Below are 14,620 nucleotides of genomic sequence, written 5' to 3' on the forward strand. Positions count from 1 at the left end.
TCCCTTACTTGCGAACTCGCGAGCGGACATTGTGTTTGAACCAACGAAGCAAGACTGTTTATCTACCAGCGCCAGCCCATCCTCATTTCATTGTACTTCCACTCTAGGTTCGCGTTCTTCGTCAGTGAAATGAACTATCCTAAACACGTATTGTAAGTGTTCATAATGAGTCCCGTGCTTGTGCGATCAGCCCAATGACACAGAAACTTGAACTGTTGCGCAGATGTCATCTGCGTTGACACCTTATAATTGATGTTCCACACGGCCGTTGGAATTGAAAACATAGTAGTCAATATGTGACCTTAGATCACTCTACCATCGAGATCAACTCAAGCGTCGTGCAGTCAATCTGATGATTTTGGCTTCCACGCGGCGAGTCTGGCACTTCCCTTCGGAATTTCCGGGATCTCCGGATCGGACTCGACTGTTCCTGTGGGTTTATACGGGCCTATGTTTTTGGGATGGATGCGTTTTGTCCTCACCGAAGTGACTACGGTGTTTTATAGGTCACGCTCTTGCTGGTAGGTGGTTGAGATCGGAAAATCGGCGTCTTCCTTCTTTCTAATACTTAGTGCGCGCTTCACCGCTGGTAACTGATCTATTTCGATCACGTTCAGTCGTGAGTAACGGCACCTTAGCGTTCACGAAAGCTAATCTGCGCCAGTAACCTACTCACGACCATCGGAAACCGTAATCCGACGTGTATGGTGTTTTTATAACACGACCCTCGCGTATGTAATGGTTACAAGCTGGAAACCTTATCACGCTTGTTCTCGTCTCTCGGCCAGTACAGTCTATGCCTGCGCATTGATGATCCCTCCAAGGATGTACTGACTACTTCCGTAGGCGAAGGACACGTGTGTCAGTTCGAGATGGCTCTCGCTTACACGACAAACCACGGGGGCAGTCCTTACCAGTGGCCTATCAAGTGCCTGTGCTCAAAGCATCGCCGTTGCATACACGCCGCTTGGGACTGACGGGGATGTTCCGTATCCACTTCCGATTGGCTATTCTCTGTACTCGTTCCCATTGGTGCATTCTATGGAGGGTTTCCCTCTTGTTGGTTCCTCCTCGTCTTCCATTTGCTGATCACCGGGCGGGCCTCGCTTTGCCACCCCTTATCGCCTGCTCATCTAACCCGGCTGACTTGGATACAGATCGTACATCCATCCCTCCTGCTCTACACCTACGGCATGTCAGGGGAGCATCGCCGCTCTGTCCTCCTGTTCTTTGGTTAAAATTATCTGTCGCGCAATGTATCGCTTTGGGTGATACATACCGGGATTCGTGGTCGCCGCAAACGCCGAAGGGCTCCGCCGCGGTTGGGGCTGCTACGCGATGGAGCTAGACCTCTTCATTGAAACCTCATCCCTGGTGCCATGTCGCACCTTCAACTACATCGACAATGTAGGCTAATCCCCGATCTATCTGCCTACGTTCCACCACGTACAACAAGAACGTGGAGGGCGCATGCTTGTCCCGGGCCCGTTGATCCCGCGAATATGCTTCGAATGCTTGCCCCGATACCAAGAGCTTCGACATATTCAGTACGTATCCATTCGTGCTTCGAACATGGAGCGCAGTTGACGACACACACACACGAATCTGTCTGAGCCAGGAGATGGAAGGATGAGGGAAGGTCGCACTATTCCCCCTGAATCAGGAGCTTTCGCAGCTGCGTTCATTACTCATATCCGTCTCCCTCGTTTGTGCCGCGCACCGTTTGCGTAACGATGGTTCAACCGGCCCACATCGCTCCTTCAGGGTATATACACCTACCTCACTGTTATATGGTCGATAAAATACCTTTTCCGAGTACATCGTACTTAAGATCGTAGGTGAAGTTTGAGAAGTCGGCTTTCTGTCAATATTCATTACCGTGGGCCGCCGCTGCCCACTTCATGATCTCGATTCTGTGCTGGACATAATGAAGACACGCTTCTTGCCGAGATGGCCATTGGGCTGAGGCGACCAAATGGCATCATGGGAGAAGTTATTCAAGGAAAGTAGCCTTGGAAAACTGCGCAAGTGAAACCTGGGAACCCTGCTGACGTGCATCGATGTCCTGGCGAGGCATAACAACTACGGCGAGAATCGCACGGCGACATGGTCCGTAGCAATTACGTCGGAACGTTCGACCAATACTCACAGCGCAGGATCCCCCTGACACCCATTCTCATGAGACGGCCCGGAGCGACAAATTTTCTCAGTGCCAACAACTCTCGATCGGCTGTCGACCGTCGACCCCGCAGTACCTGGACCTCATGTTGAGCGGTCGACCTTTGACGACCCAAGCAGTGACCTGGACCCACATCAAATTGGTTTGGCAGACCAGAAGAGCAGGACAAGTTCGAGTGTCCGATTCTCATGGGTTCATCGAACTCACACGTGTAACCAGAGCGTTCGGGCGCAAGACACCGGAGACTGATGTTCAACGGAAGCGTCGGTTCATCTCAAGTCAAGCTCAAGCAATGTGATTCGGATGCAACCTGCCTGTCAGAAAGTGGCGGCGTGTGGGGAAGACGAACGCCTGTCAGAAAGTGGCGGCGTGCGGGGAAGACGAACGTGATGAAGAGCCATCGCTACCTGAGCAAGGTCCCAAAAAAGCAGCCAGCGTTATAATAGGCGATCAACGAGGGCAATCATAGATGGTGACGAGCAGACGTCGATATCTGATCGTCGGGTTACGTAGACGCGGCCTCTGACTCATCTGTCTAAGTATTAACACAGTGCGGATAGCAAATTCTATGACATCACAAACGCCCCGCAATAGCCCCATAGGGCCGTCCCGTTGTTCTGAACTTGAGGGTGGCGCGTATCTGGAGGACCGTCGAGATCCGGATGGATTGCAGATAGTATGTGGTGCCCTCTGGCATACGACAAGGTTCCGCGGACATCAAGCAGGCGCATTCGGCGAGAAGCACTCCAGTTAGCCCGAAGGATGTTCCTCGGGGGGGAGGGGGGGTTATCACGACGTACATCAGGCGCCATTTCCAGTTGTACGTTGCGGCGCGAGCCTTGACTGCTGGTCGGGTTCTCCCATAGCTTGCTTGAGAAGCGCGGGATTGAGGAGCTTCGCGTAACGCGGTTGGATAAAGATGCCACTGAAACAATGGGGAAAGAATGAGCATAGAAGCACAATTGAGCAGCGAATGAATCGATAGCGACGACGCAGCACAAGAAGGATAAATAAGGTTGAGGTAAGGTCTCACCTAGCCTCGACGAGGGTTGTGCCTTCAAGATCTTCTATTACACCTCGGGTTACGACCTTCCGACCCTTTTTCTCCACTACGGACGCTTTAATCACGATGAACTAGATGAGAGTACCAATATGAGACTGCGTTATACAACCGTGGCAGGGTTGCCCACCTGATCGGCCTTCGTCGGTGCCTTGTAATCTACGGTGAGTCTAGCCGTCACAGCAACCTTCTCCGGTACGTTCACAATTGCCTATGTTTGGTAGGTCAGAAATCGAAACTATTGGATCGGAGTGGAGTCGGAATGGAGGCGACGTACGATCCGACCCAGCGATTCGTCCAAAAGCGTAGCTAGCAACCCGCCATGAACTATCCCATCGTGTCCACACAGCCCTCTCCCCACGTGCAGAAATATCACCGCCTCGCTCTCATCCTTCCGCGCCCTGACCAAGGGAGGCGTAGCAAGCTTTCCGGGGCCTCGCAGCGCGCCCGCCGTTAGGTTGTTCACCCGCCTCTCCTCGGGGAAGTTCAAATAGGGCCGCGTCTCATACCACTGATCGGCGTCTGGCGCCTCACGCATTGCCTTCAGCGGCGGCAGTGATTGAAGCGACTCCTCCAGAGAAACGGTGTGCGCGATCGCGGCAGGATGCTCCGGATGAAGAGGCGGTGGCGCCGTCCTCGGCGAGATGAAGGTGGCGAGAGAAGGCGGATAAAGGGAGCCAATTCCGTATGCCGTAAGTGATAGAAATGTTGCAGCAGAGAATCTTGACCAAAGGCTTGATACACGACGTGGTGGCGGGTTCTGGGAAGACGAAGTCGACTGGGATCGGGCGAAAGTTGGAGGTCGTCGAGCGTTGACTAGACGGCGGAGGATTCGTGAAGTAGACATTCAGCTGAGTATAAGTTACGAGGAGCCCTGAAGCAAATGCGGATGAACGGACAGGTCACTGCGATGGATGAGTTTGACGAGCGCTACAAGCCTACAACCGGGGATGCTCGGCGGTCGGCACATGTGATTGCCGGTGGCATGTCGTGCCGCAGCCTACGCCACCTCAGCAACCGTGTAAATGCGAGCCAAGTACATGCATGTCGCATTTTTGGCATTACCCAGTAGTTCTCGTGTTTATTATGGTGATATTCGTGAACGATATGGCTACATTGGGAGTGTTACCTATGCTACTACTACGAGCGACTCGTCGTGTCCGTGATATGCGCTCTGACCGGCAGGTCGAGATACATCTGGAGAGACCTTGTCGGTGCTCATCTGACAGGCGACCGTTTGTGGTGAAGGTGGAAGCCGCCTTTTCTGAAGTCGACTCGGCAGGTTCAATCTACATTGTGGAGGATGTCGTTGCCGCACTGCATGCACTGCACAGTGCAGCAGCAGAAGGCGCCGGGGTCGCAGTCGCTGTAGCCTCGGCTGGGGGCGTCGGGGTAGATTCCTTCTTGATCGTAGGGTCAGCGACAATGTCCTTAACCTCGACCTTCGGGACCTTCCTCCTCGCCTTCTCCTCCCGTTGCTTCATCTCCTGCTCCACCCACTTCGCGAATTCCTCGACAGCCTCCACGGGATGAATCTTGTACATCATGAGGTACCCCTGCAGCGCCGCCATGGAGAACTGTCGTTCCGGGAGCGCCTCCGAAAACCGCGTCGCGAGTGCCTGGACCTGAGCTTTCGACAGCGTCGGCTGGCTCCCCGCATGCGGAATACCGCGAATGGAACCAGTGGCAGACGACGGAGCAGGGGAAATCGCCTTCTCCTCCACGGGCTTCTGCACGCTCTCGTACCCCGAGTCCTCGCTCTTCTCGCTCCGCCGGCTAGGCGACACCTCCTCCCCCTCCTTCTCCTCAACCTCCTCCTCCTCGTCCGGCATGAAGAAACACTTGAACAGCTCCGCGGCCTGGTACCGGCTCGCGAGCTTGAACTCGACGTGCATATCCATCCGGCCCGGGCGGCACAGCGCCGGGTCGAGGCTCGCGTACTTGTTCGTCGTCGCGAACAGTATCCGGCCCTCCTGCGCGCCGACGCCGTCGAGCGCGTTCAACAGGCCGCTGAGCGTGATCCTGCTCCCCACGGGGGGCGGATTCGCCGCCGCCGGTGGCGCGCTCTGCGTCCGCGCGGAGTCTGCAGGCTTGCCCGCCGGGTCGGTAGCCGAGTCTTCGGCGGACGAGGAGCCCGAAGCGTCGCGGTTGAGCCCGTGGTGGAAGGCGGCGTCGATGTCCTCCATGAGCGCGATGCACTTCTCGGGCAGCTCGGCGATGAGCCGCGCGAGCTTGTTGTCGTCCATACCGGACTGGCTGAGCGAGATCACGTACACGTCCACGGCGAGCTCGCCCGCGAGCGAATGGATGAGCGACGTTTTGCCCGAGCCCGGCGCGCCGTAGAGGAGGTAGCCCCTGCGGAACGGGATCCCGCGCTTCGCGTACCACGCGCGAGAGGCGAGGAAGTCGCGCGCGTCGGCGATGACGCGCTCGGCGATGCCCGGGTCCAGGACGATGGAGGAGAGGGAGCGTTTGGGCCGCGCGGCGACGTGCCGCCAGTACTCGTTGAAGTTGTCGGAGACGTAGATGTTCACGTTCGTGTTCTGCTCGGCGTTGTACGCCTTTTTGGCCTCGATGAGGAGCTCGTTCATGATCCGCCGGTCGCGGGTCATGATGCTAGAATAAAATAAAACAAAAAGGGCGACATGACATTAGCGGGCAAGTCACGCGTCGAGGATAAGATGGGGTGCGTACCTGACGCAGAGCGTTTCTTGCACGTCGGACGACCAATAGCTCTGATTTTCGGAGCGCGTGCGGGTCACTTGCATATAACGGCCCCTGAACCACAAGGTGTACGTGACGTGAGGAGAGGGAACATATGCGAGCTCTCGGGCGGGGACGCCGTTTTCGCTGAACTCAGGCTCCTCTCCGGGGACCATGTACCCGTTGGGACGCGACCCCCAAGAACGCGTCGTGATCTCGACGTCACGCGCTTTTCCGAACGAGGATTGTTGGGACAGCCAGAACAGCACCCAATCTACAAGGGAGAACGAGTGGGGTCAGCAGCGACGCTTTTGGGCTATGTAGAGGGGGGAGGGTGGCTCACCATAGGATCTATCGGTCGAGTCGAAATGGGCCGTCAGGTTGAAGTTCTGGGTGATGTACGACCATATCCACGACGTGGCGCGTCGGCACGTCTCGATGATCGACCCGATGATGGCCAGCTTTATCCAATCCGGGAGCTTAGCAAAGATGGCAAAGGGAATCAGAGCGGCAAGGAGCCCCGAGAGGTCCTGCGGCGCGGCGGGGGACGACGGGGAAGTGGCGTTCGTGCCCTGGGCGGTGGCATTGCAGCCGTCACCGGCGGTCGTGCTGCTGAGGACCGCCTGGAAGAAGGATGACATGAAAGAAGGCTGGGGGGGTGGGGGGTGTTGAATTCTACGTGCGGTGTGAATGAGGTTTTTATACGCGTACCCTGACACGATGATAAAGGGAACGTCGGGGCCGAATGGCGTAAAAAGCTGCTGGGCGCTTGACTCAAAAGGCGCTTTGAGTCATATGGACCGAGCTGAGGCCTAAGCGAGCTTCGATCTTGCATGGCAGGACGGAAGAGATCTCTGACCGGCTCGACACGAGGCGCATCTTTTCCGGTGCACCAGGGCCCAAGGACGAGGCGATGAAGTTGCGGGGCGCAGTCAAATATATGCCTATGAGTCGTTCTTCCCCGCGTTGTTCGCCCTGGTGGCGAGGACAGATCTTGGACAAGCCTAAGAGCGAGGCGTCGAAGCTATAGCGAGACTATGACCGGAGGTGGACGAGGACCATACGACGGTTTTTCCCTGGGCTACCGAGAGCTGCTCCGCGTGTTGCGACTCGCGACAATTTCGTCGCACGAAGATACGCGTTCGAGCATCGGATACGGCGATAAGCGCCTCTCCTGTCGAGCATCGACCCGAATCAACAATTCAGCGTCCAGAACAAAGATCGCTAGAAGGCTTGGAGTTGGTAGGCGGAGGCGACACGAGACGAAAAGCTGTCCAAAGGGTATCGGTGCGGCAACCGGTTGTTCCGCTATTGGACATCTACCTACCTACCTACCTCTATCTGGTGGCGCTACATATGTACCGCACAACCTTCGAGCGCGCTCCTTCGAGGTCAAGTTCAACTTCTGATCAGAAATCTATGCCTTACACCCTATGTGTTGGCGCTTCAGATGGTATACGTGATCTCTACGAACTTTGTATAACATGCGGAGATCATCTGCGACAGAACTATCTTGTCATGACACAACCGTAACCCTACCTGTCGAAGCACCGTATTCTCACCAAGTTCCGAGCATACGCAGAGAACGGATGGGTGAATCCAAATAAATAGCATGTTATAAAAAGAGAGAAAGCACGACCGACCGACCGACCGACCCGCCCCGCGACGGAACGGAGTATGTAATGAGCTATATACTAATTGCGGAAAAAAAAATGAGGAACGCTGTAAAGTACGTGTGGTGACGATGGATGGATGGACGTTATGCAGTTTGCGTTGTATGGTTGTGCGTATGATCTATATACCGGGGGTTCCCTCCATTCCTTTTCCTTTTTTTTCCCCTTTCCCTTTGCGTGAATAGAGAGACAAAGACGGCGGACGAAAACACAAACAATCGGATGGTAAAGAACGAAAGACAACCACCCCCTCACCCGCCCGGGGGAAACCTCGAGACACCGCGGATATCCATCAGGACACCGAGTGACGATCCCGCCGTTGCCGGAGTATGACTCCCAGGACCGACGACCGACCGCCGGTCCGCCTCCGCAAAGAGCAACGGGCCTCTCCCCAACCCAGCCCACCCCCGACTCGGCGCGCCTCGGCGCGCCAGCACGGAGAGCGAGGGATAGAGAGGAGAGAAGGGGGGAACCAGAATACCGCAATGCATAGACTCGTACACCCTAGGTCTGCCTGGCCCGACGTTCCATGTCAGCTATTACGTTCGGGGTTTATACTTGGAAACCTCGGAACTTCGACTCACCGAGGTTTTCGGCCCGAGGGGAACTCAGATGAGCAACATCTTCGTCAGATTGCTGCGTAATATGATGCTGAAACGCCGAAGTGAGCAAGGAGGGTCCGGTAACTTCCCGCATATACGCAGGAAAAAGAAAGAAAAAAAAAAAAAAAACACCGCCGGACGGAGGAAGAAGACTCACTCCTCGACTGCGGCCAGCACCGCCCGCAACAGCGTCGTGTCCGTTGCCGTCGTGAAGCTATCGAAGGGAAAGCAATAGGATCAGGAACGAAAATTTCGTGACGCAGAGCAGGCAGAGATGGTACGCACTGGACGTAGATCTCGCGGTCTTTGCCCCGCCCCGCTTTCGCGGCGAGCTTGACGAACCGGGAGCGGAAGTATTCCCGCCCGGCGCGGGCGTCGCCGGGGGCGCCCTCATAGTCGGGGAAGAAATCTTTGATGTTCGAGTGCTGGATCTTCTGCTCGAAGAGATCCTGCTTGTTCAAGAAGAGGATCTACGCGACAAAAAAATCCGCGTCAGTTTGAGACAAGAATTGGGAGATGGGAGAGATACGCACGATCGACGTCTGCTTGAACCACGCCGAGGTGCATATCGAGTCGAAGATCGTCATCGCGTCCTGCATCTGGTGCGCGTCCTTGTCCTCGACGAGGCACTGGTCGTACCCGCTCAAGCTCGCGAGGAACAAGATGCTCGTCACGTCCTGGAAACAGTGTATCCACTTCCGCCGCTCGCTCTTCTGCCCACCGACGTCGACGACGAGGAGCTCCTTATCGTTGAACGTGATCTTCGTCTCCGTGATCCCGATCGTCCGCGCGCGCGTGTGCACGATGTCCTGCTCCGTCGGCCGATAGTCCGGCGCGAACAGCACGTCCAGCTGCTCGTAGAAGTACGTCAAACTGTGAAAACGCGCGAGAAGGAAAAAGAAAGTAGTCGTCGTTAGAACGGCGGCTTCGCTGTCGGGGAACGCAAGCAAATACTGACTTTTCCGGCAACGCGGCCTCGTTTCCCCGCAGAACGGCGGCCCGCACGTTCTTGTCCTGCCAAAGCGCGCGTAGCGGCTCGCGGTACTCCGCCGGGAACGGCTCGCCGTCCTTCACGTCCGGCGCGGCGTCGATCAGGTCCACGTATCCCTCGTTCTCCGGGGCGAGCTTGAGGCCGAAGTCGTCCATGGCGTCGAGGACGTAGCGCATGCCGTGCGTGAGGTTGCCGAACACGAGCTGGCGGTAGTGCTCGACCTCCTGCGCCGAAAAGTCGACGTGGTGGATGAGGCGCATCTGCTTGAGGATCGTGGATTTGCCCGAGTCGCCCGAGCCGAGGAGGAGGACTTTGATCTGCTTGTCGAGCGTCGCTTTCGCCTGGGTACGCATATATGCACACGTCGATGAGCGGGAGTGTCGTCCGGGAGAAGATGAGAGAGATGCGCACCTCCTTGAGCTCGCGCTCGACCTCCCGGTGCTTCCGCTTGTCCTCCTCGGAGACGAGTGGACCCTCAGACGATAGACAGGCTCCCATGGTTGCGAAACGAACGAGTTTACAAGCGCGAGTCGGGACGAAAAGCGAAGAAGAGAGAAACAGATATCAGACGTCCGCCGTACGGGCGTTGAATGGGTAGGGCGGAAGAAAGGCAAAGGCGGGAGGAGGGAGCGCAGATACCGTTTAAGCACCGCGTCTATAGAAGGACCCGAGAATCCTGGGTGACCGCCTGATGCCGCGGTGATGCCTCGCACGGGGGGAGGTCGACGCCGTTCGTTGGTTCCCGTCCGGAGCGAGATCGCGGCGCTGCTGATAACGACGGCGGGAGCGTCAGCCTCTCACAGGGAGAAGGGAGAAACAGAGAGAGGGCGGGAACGGGGAGCGGGAGCGGGGAGGAAGAAGAGGAATACGAGCCGACGGCGGCGGACCGCGACGTTATATCGACGCGGGCGCGGCATAAATTGGTCGAGAAATTGGAAAATGGGTTTGACTCCAGGCCATGGCACAGGCTTCTCGGCAATCAAATCGCGCTCGCGCTTGGGAGCCGCTGCGTAATTGAACGCACAACTTCACCGCGGGACAGCGGCCTGTTGTCCGACGTTTGACTCGGGGCAAGATCCTCCCGCCCGCACACCTGCAGATGTATGAACGAACCAGCGCGCTTTCGAAACGCGTTTGGACGGACGGAGAGGGCGGAACTTGCGCTTTTGCGAGCTGACAAAGCGCCTCGATCAAAGCGCCGCCAACGCAGAAAGCAGAAAGTTTCCTAATAAGGTGCCTGGCGCTTTTACCTCCGGGATTTCTGCGCCTTCGTGGCAACAATAATGGACCGCACCCCCAGAGATCTTCTCACAAGAAAAATTGTGCTTTAACTGCCTGTATCATACCCTCCAACGTCGAGAGGTGAACTGCAAGCCCATCGACGCTGGCGACAAAGCATGTCGTAGCCCGAGCGGAGGCCAGGCGGCCGTTAAGGAGGCTTCGCGGAGTTCATAGAGCCACTCAAAACAATTGCGGAGTTTGCATCAAGTGCATGGCCCAGGTCGCGCTCGCTTGGACGAGAGAGGGCAGAAAGAAGACGCGTACGTAATCACCCCCGCCCAATCGTCTTCCGTTCCGCTCGTCGCGCCTTGACTGACAGCGCGTATGGACTGTACTAATAGTAGCGCACCGCGAGCCTGGATGACGGCGTCGATCTGGTGCACCAACGCCGTAGTCGTCGTGGAAGTCAAATTGACTGTCAAATACATATGACGGAGGCGCCTGTGCGCGATCGTCACATCCGAAATGCATTTATGTCAGTACGTGAAACCGAAACTCGATCAGGTATGTATGCGCTTTACGTCCTGGCGTCATGGCTGGCTCCATGACAACGGCACCCCCCCGGCAAGCGTCACCGTCAGAAAAAACGGCGGTCGACGCCTAAATAATCGTAGCCTTCGCGATTCGCGGCCCAGGACCCGCGCGCTTCGCACGCCGCGGCGAACTTCATATGCGGGGTACGCGAGCGCATAGGTACATGACGACCGGACGATTATTATTGGCGAAGGCCAAAGCTATTTGATGGAATAATCTCTGCAACCCTGGTGCGTATGTACACAGAGAAACGCAAGAGCAAAAGCATAACGACCGGACGATCCCACCCAACGAAAACTCCAACAACACCCTCGAACCATGCAGTGCGACACTGCGCTCAGGACCGCTTCGCGAGCGCGAGCCTCATCGGCATGTGCGGTGGGTCGCCCTCGCGGCCCTTGACGCACGGGATCTGAACCGCGCTCAACCTCCAAACGATCTCGTCCTTCGAGGGCGAGAAGACAAAGTTCTCGACGAGAACCGACAGGATGACCTCTGTCGAGTTAGACGTCAGTCGGCGTTATCGAGCGGAACCGGAGGATCGAAGGTTAGATATGTAGACGTACTCATCTCCAACTCGGAGAACTTGAATCCGCTAAAAAGAATTGGGGCGGTATCGAGCGTCAGGCACGCACATCGCTGTGAGGTTACGTGTCAAAATCAACTCACATGCACGCTCTGCCTCCGCCGATGAAGGTTAACCTAATATACGCGGGACCGGTTAGCCAATGCGATCTCGCGAATTCATGGCTATGCTCACAAATTGGAGTAGACGCCGGGCACCTTCGCCGCCGCGACGCTGTCGGGGAGCGGCTCCAGCCAGCGCTCCGGGCGCCACTCCGCCGCGTCCTCGCCCCATATGAGCGGGCTCCGGTTCGTGCCCGCGATAGACACGAGCACGGTCTGGTTGTCGCGCACGGGGAGCTCGTTGATCGTCTGCCCGTTGGTGAGCGTCACCGGCCAGCTGAGCGGGATGGAGATGTCCTTCCGTGCGCTGTCGTGGTGCAAGTCACGTCAGGTTCGCTCGTAAATGCGAGGATGAGAGAGGGCGGGACTGACGTGCGTTGTTGGACGGTCGAGGGCGCGTGTCTGTGGAACGTCGGTCAATGGCAGTCCCCTGAAAGAATGTTTTGGTGAGATAACTCACAATCGCAGAGTTTCTCGGCAGATCGCATCAAGGTACGCTGCGTATTCGTATAATCAGCGAGACGGCTCCACGCCGAACCGGACAACCTACGCAAGCCCATCAACTTGTCATAGTCGAGGTTCCCGTACTCGGCGCGAGCCTCCGTAACCTCCTTGCGCAACCTCTCCTGCCGCTCCTGGTCGTTCGAGAGCATATACAGGATACGCGACAACGCAGAGCTCGTCGTATCCTGCGACAGAGACGGGAGGAACGGGTGCGTGAGAATCATGCTGGGTAGCCGCAACAACCCTCGCAGAAGAAAAGGCCAGAACGGAACGTCCCACTCACATGCGCAGCGAATATCAGCGTGTTCATTTGTCCGAGGAGTTCATCCTCCGACAATCGGTCCTTCTCCGCTGCCGCCATGTTCGCTCGCACTATCGCAGTACGAAGAAAACAAAGTGAATTAAACAACAGGCCGAGCTTGCCGAGGTCCAGTGCACTCACACAGGGTGCTCATGATGTCCTTGCCGTCGCCGACCTGGGACCCGATCGCACCGTCTCCGGCGAGGAGCGCCTCCTTCTTCTTGTTGTACACCTCCAGGCTCTTGTTGTGCATGATATCGACGATCGCGCGGATCTTCTTCACGCGCTTGAGTGGGAGATGTCTGACGATGATGCGGCGCAGCCAGAGCGGGAGCGTCTGGTCGGCGAGCGTCCAGAGCGGTCGGAACGGCAGTAACGTGAATAGAGCCGGCCTGAAAGGTGAAACAACCAGCACGTTAGGGGCGCTTTGGCGGAAGAATGAATAGGTAGGAAAGACGCACAGGAGTTGCTTGGTTGCGGTCCCGTACACATTCTCCACGTTCTCGTCAAGCGCTTGGAAGGAGTACCCGAGACCACCGACGCCGACGAACTCGAGGGCGGCACGGGACATCCACTTGAGCATGTCGATCTCTTCCTCGCCGGACTGGACCTTCCTGGCGAGCACATCGCGAAGCTGCGGTGGCACGCGCCCGTCCGTCAGCCACGACTGGGCAAAAGCGGGTTATGCAGGAGTGAGCGTCACCTGCTCCGTGAGGTCGTAGAAGATGGGCACGAGAGCGCGCATGTGGCCCGGAGAGAACACGGGGTTGAGCATCTTCCGTTGCCTGTCATACTTGTCAGCGATCCCATTTCATTTCTGGACGTATCGATCGTCGCGTACTGTCGGTGTTGCTCGCCTATACACTGTCGTCAGCATGTGTACCTGGAAATAAACGATGGCAGCGCACCGAGACTGGAAAGAAGCCCAGCGCCGAAAATTACGCGATTGGAACTGCGAAGAACGCGGGATGAGTGGGGAAGATCGAAAAAGGGAGGTTCCGTTCGACGCACGCGATGAAACCGGAGGTTTCCTCGAAGACGTACTGGTCCTTGACGAGGATGTGGTGCAGCGCGCGGGGATCGGAGATGTATAGTTGTTGATCCTGGAACCGACGCGCGGTCAACGCTGATGAACGGAAAGTGCGTCGGGCAGACGAAGTGCGCGGCGTACCCCAAAGAGGGCATTGATCTGCACTACGCCCCCGTATCTCAGCGGCAGCATGTGGTGGAACGACATTCCGTCGTATGAGAAGATTTGTTTCAGGTTGCCTGGTGTGCCGTCATCGTCATCGCCCGGTACGTCGTAGGTAGTATGCTCTTACCTGTGATGAAAGATTGCGAAGGAGGACCAGGGAGGCCCTTGATCGCGGACTTGGTCACGGATCGGTCATACAGGTACCAGAGGCCCCATAAAACCGGGCATGTAACGGCCAGTACGAGCACGTCGTTAGCCATGGCGAGAGTAGTCGATATGATAGCGTTGCGCCTCGCTGCAAGAGACAATCAGGGTGCGCGGAGCCAGTCATCTTATACTCCCATGGTCGTTGCGAGTATATAATCATGTTCGTCTAATAGTCGGCACATACATACCCGACGCTTGCACCTTGTTCCCATCGGGCTCTGAGAAAAGCCACGCAAAGTCCATTCATGTCAGGCAACAAGGCGCGCTACACGTCAAGGTGCTCTGGTCATTGCGCTTCGCCTTCCCTATGGAAAGCAAGAGTGAGCAGCTCATTTGCCGAGTTCATTTGGCTAAGCGAGGGCTGTGCTGTGACTGGGACCCCGGATACCGGCTATTTCAATGCGTATACTGCAGTTATCAGTGTACATACAGCATGAAGTCAATGCCATTCCTGAAATTCCGAAGACGGGTGCCCACGTACTCTTAATACTGTAGTTGTAATATTCTGGCTGTTGACATTGGGCACAGGAAGATATGATCTAAGCCATACATGTGCACAACCTAAGACATCAGCAGTGCACTGCGATTGTCTGGTCCATCACTTTCAGAGCGTCCTCCTTCCTCACATTGGGATTTGTGATCCTCTGCGTGTTGCACTTGAAGTACATTGCCGGGGCATAGGGATGATAGGTGCTAGACGGAG

General features: G+C 56.5%; 5 protein-coding genes across 5 annotated transcripts; all 5 read right to left on the bottom strand.

Annotated features, from left to right (window-relative positions):
- Positions 1–2,980: 2,980 nt before the first annotated feature.
- PUNSTDRAFT_74831 (Thioesterase/thiol ester dehydrase-isomerase) lies at positions 2,981–4,086 on the bottom strand (the record flags this gene model as incomplete). The annotated part of the gene is made up of 4 exons (XM_007387156.1): positions 2,981–3,104; positions 3,213–3,313; positions 3,370–3,450; positions 3,517–4,086. 4 exons carry the CDS (start codon positions 4,084–4,086, stop codon positions 2,981–2,983), a joined length of 876 nt encoding a protein of 291 aa, XP_007387218.1.
- A 227-nt stretch (positions 4,087–4,313) lies between these two features.
- Positions 4,314–6,588, bottom strand: PUNSTDRAFT_127854 (P-loop containing nucleoside triphosphate hydrolase protein). The gene is made up of 3 exons (XM_007387157.1): positions 6,286–6,588; positions 5,934–6,216; positions 4,314–5,855 (listed from the first exon to the last, which is right to left on the bottom strand). The coding sequence occupies exons 1-3, from the start codon at positions 6,581–6,583 to the stop codon at positions 4,529–4,531; spliced, it is 1,908 nt and encodes a 635-aa protein (XP_007387219.1). The 5' UTR covers positions 6,584–6,588; the 3' UTR covers positions 4,314–4,528.
- Positions 6,589–7,534: 946 nt separating this feature from the next.
- PUNSTDRAFT_54815 (uncharacterized protein) lies at positions 7,535–8,125 on the bottom strand. The gene has a single exon (XM_007387158.1). It carries the CDS (start codon positions 8,104–8,106, stop codon positions 7,867–7,869), a length of 240 nt encoding a protein of 79 aa, XP_007387220.1. The 5' UTR covers positions 8,107–8,125; the 3' UTR covers positions 7,535–7,866.
- A 245-nt stretch (positions 8,126–8,370) lies between these two features.
- PUNSTDRAFT_74494 (heterotrimeric G protein alpha subunit 4) lies at positions 8,371–9,706 on the bottom strand (the record flags this gene model as incomplete). Its single annotated transcript, XM_007387159.1, has 5 exons — positions 8,371–8,431; positions 8,503–8,687; positions 8,751–9,147; positions 9,176–9,549; positions 9,620–9,706. 5 exons carry the CDS (start codon positions 9,704–9,706, stop codon positions 8,371–8,373), a joined length of 1,104 nt encoding a protein of 367 aa, XP_007387221.1.
- Positions 9,707–11,195: 1,489 nt separating this feature from the next.
- On the bottom strand, positions 11,196–13,988 carry PUNSTDRAFT_127856 (cytochrome P450). The gene is made up of 16 exons (XM_007387160.1): positions 13,838–13,988; positions 13,687–13,784; positions 13,527–13,618; positions 13,424–13,467; positions 13,357–13,372; positions 13,219–13,300; positions 12,977–13,149; positions 12,657–12,907; positions 12,498–12,586; positions 12,261–12,399; positions 12,171–12,207; positions 12,083–12,112; positions 11,784–12,017; positions 11,693–11,725; positions 11,590–11,618; positions 11,196–11,518 (listed from the first exon to the last, which is right to left on the bottom strand). Exons 1-16 carry the CDS (start codon positions 13,968–13,970, stop codon positions 11,361–11,363), a joined length of 1,638 nt encoding a protein of 545 aa, XP_007387222.1. The 5' UTR covers positions 13,971–13,988; the 3' UTR covers positions 11,196–11,360.
- Between the last annotated feature and the right edge of the window lie 632 nt (positions 13,989–14,620).

Source organism: Punctularia strigosozonata (assembly GCF_000264995.1).
Source record: "Punctularia strigosozonata HHB-11173 SS5 unplaced genomic scaffold PUNSTscaffold_13, whole genome shotgun sequence".
NCBI lineage: Eukaryota > Fungi > Basidiomycota > Agaricomycetes > Corticiales > Punctulariaceae > Punctularia > Punctularia strigosozonata.